The 2299-nt window shown below is 35.5% G+C and overlaps 1 protein-coding gene across 1 annotated transcript; it reads left to right on the top strand.

The window, feature by feature from the left end:
- Nucleotides 1–6: 6 nt before the first annotated feature.
- Nucleotides 7–1942, top strand: LOC106871013 (ankyrin repeat, SAM and basic leucine zipper domain-containing protein 1). The gene has a single exon (XM_014917269.1). It carries the CDS (start codon nucleotides 674–676, stop codon nucleotides 1904–1906), a length of 1233 nt encoding a protein of 410 aa, XP_014772755.1. The 5' UTR covers nucleotides 7–673; the 3' UTR covers nucleotides 1907–1942.
- Nucleotides 1943–2299: the final 357 nt, after the last annotated feature.

Here is a 2299-nt window from a genome sequence, read left to right as displayed (position 1 = left end):
GTGACCGTCCTGATCCGAAACTCCGCTAATGTTTCAATTTGCTGAGTTAATTTTAGAAGACTTGCAGTATCGAGATAAGACCCTTTCGATTTGGAATTCAAATTCTGCCGTGATCACTTCTACTGTTCACCCCTTCGATATATAATAAAATAACAGTCGTGTACTAGAGTCGATTTAAACGACGACATTGTATCCTTTCAGTATGCCTGGCCCTGTTCAAATATTTATTAGGAACCAGTTTTTTTTGTTTTTTTTTTCCAGTTAACTATATTTGAAACTTTTATGTCTTATCTATAACGATTGATTCTTTCTTTGCTGAACAAATGACAAATGAAATCTAATGTCTTACTCAGCTGTCTACGTCGGTGAAAACAGATGTGATATACTTATGCGCTAATGTTTTAATTACAGCGTCGAAATCTCATTAAACGTTATTCAAAGAAACGCTAACTTCTCAGAGAATTTTGTTCGTTTATTTTCTTACATGACATTCTTTTTATAAATGATGGTTGTTTGAAGGAATTAGAAGCATAGCTTTACCGTTTTTGTATCTCTCACAGCGCAATGACTGAGCAGAGGAATACCACTGAAGAGTGATATATTTTCCAAATTTTTATAAAAAAAAAAAAAAGAGAAATCTAATGCCTTGTTTAACATTAAAATTTTGTATTTAATGTCGAACATGAAGAAAAATTTTAGAATTGCAATTGAAGAAAAAGATGAAGTTACTATAATGAATATATTAGCAAATGGAGTTGATCCAAACGCAAACATACCCGGAGAAAAGTTCGCACCTATTCATTACAGTGCAGGACTACATGAATCCATTACTCGTTTATTACTCGATCATGGAGCAGACCCAAACATAAAAACTATTGATGGACTTACACCTTTACATATAGCGGCTTCATGGGGTCAATTAGATATTGTTAAATTGTTACTAGAAAAAGGAGCTAACGTAGCGAATCGAGACGATGATGGGAATACACCAATGGATTTGGCTAAAGATTACAAACATTCTGACTGTATGAAAATTCTTAGACGTTGTTTATCAAAAGCCGAACACCACTTATCAAGTAAAGGAAACTATACTCCTAGAAACAAACCAACCTACATGAATAAAGCTAGAAGCACGAAAGCATTTAATCTGTCTCGTCCGAAAATGTCTAACATGTATAATTTAAAGACGACTTTCTTGATGACACCGGAAAACATTTCTTCTCGGATCAAAATTACCCTGAAAAACAGAGATTTCGAGAAAAGCTACGATGTTAACTTAGTGCCACGCGATTCACAAAACTATTCGGCTTTTGATAAAGATTTCAATTCACGCAAAAATAAGAATAGAAACACTCGTACTGAGTACTCTGGTTTGAAAAGAACTTCACATCATCGAACTTCGCAAGGTATTTCTTCATTTATGAATAATAATTCGAACGATAAACACGTCGAGGCTGTAAATAATGCAGAAAATTATTATTCTTGCGATGAATATTCAGAAACACAGACGTGTGAAACGTTAACTCAGATGGGCAACTTTGGAGAAAATGGCGAACTTCGTAAGAAGACTCAATTCCGAGACGACATCTCCGATGTTAGCGCTGAGAAGAGTACCTCATCGGATTCATCTCATAGTGTATTAGAAATTGATCCTGATTATGCTGATCATGTATCAGAGAAACAGTCCAATTGTTCTTGTGAACGAAGTAACACTTCCGACGACGATGAAATATCGTGCGACGAAGGCACAGTAGATAACTCGGAAACGTCCACACAAGATGCGACGCAGGATGCTACAGCACGGGATTTATCGTCATATACGAGAAAAAAATGGTTAAAAAGAGCTCAAAAATATGTACAAGTTAAAGTCATGAGCTGTATTCGACAAAATAAATACACCCCGTAAACAACCGATTGAAATAAAACTAAAGGTGATGAGTTATATATATCTTTCTCGCGCGCGTTTCCTCTTTCGCATTTTCATTTTCTTTAAGCAGATGATGTTAATATCAGTATATTTTTTTTACATAACCACAACCGGTGCCGGATTTACCTATAGGCTTGGCAGGCAAAAACCTAGGGTTTTAAAATCTAGAGGTCATCTGATTATGGTGCATATCATTTTGGAGTCAAATGCCTACCTCAAAAGTCTTTGGTAAGAGAAGTGAAATGATTTCAACACATGAGAAACCGAGTTGAGGATATACCTCTACTACACTCGATTCGGTCAAATTAAAGTGTTTGACCCGAGCAAAGAAAAAAAAATAGTGCAATAGGTGTACATCAACATGTAGTAAAC

Source organism: Octopus bimaculoides, chromosome 2, assembly GCF_001194135.2.
Source record: "Octopus bimaculoides isolate UCB-OBI-ISO-001 chromosome 2, ASM119413v2, whole genome shotgun sequence".
Lineage (NCBI taxonomy): Eukaryota > Metazoa > Mollusca > Cephalopoda > Octopoda > Octopodidae > Octopus > Octopus bimaculoides.
The sequence above is the reverse complement of the archived record's forward strand: the minus strand, read 5'-3'. Positions and strand labels throughout refer to the sequence as shown.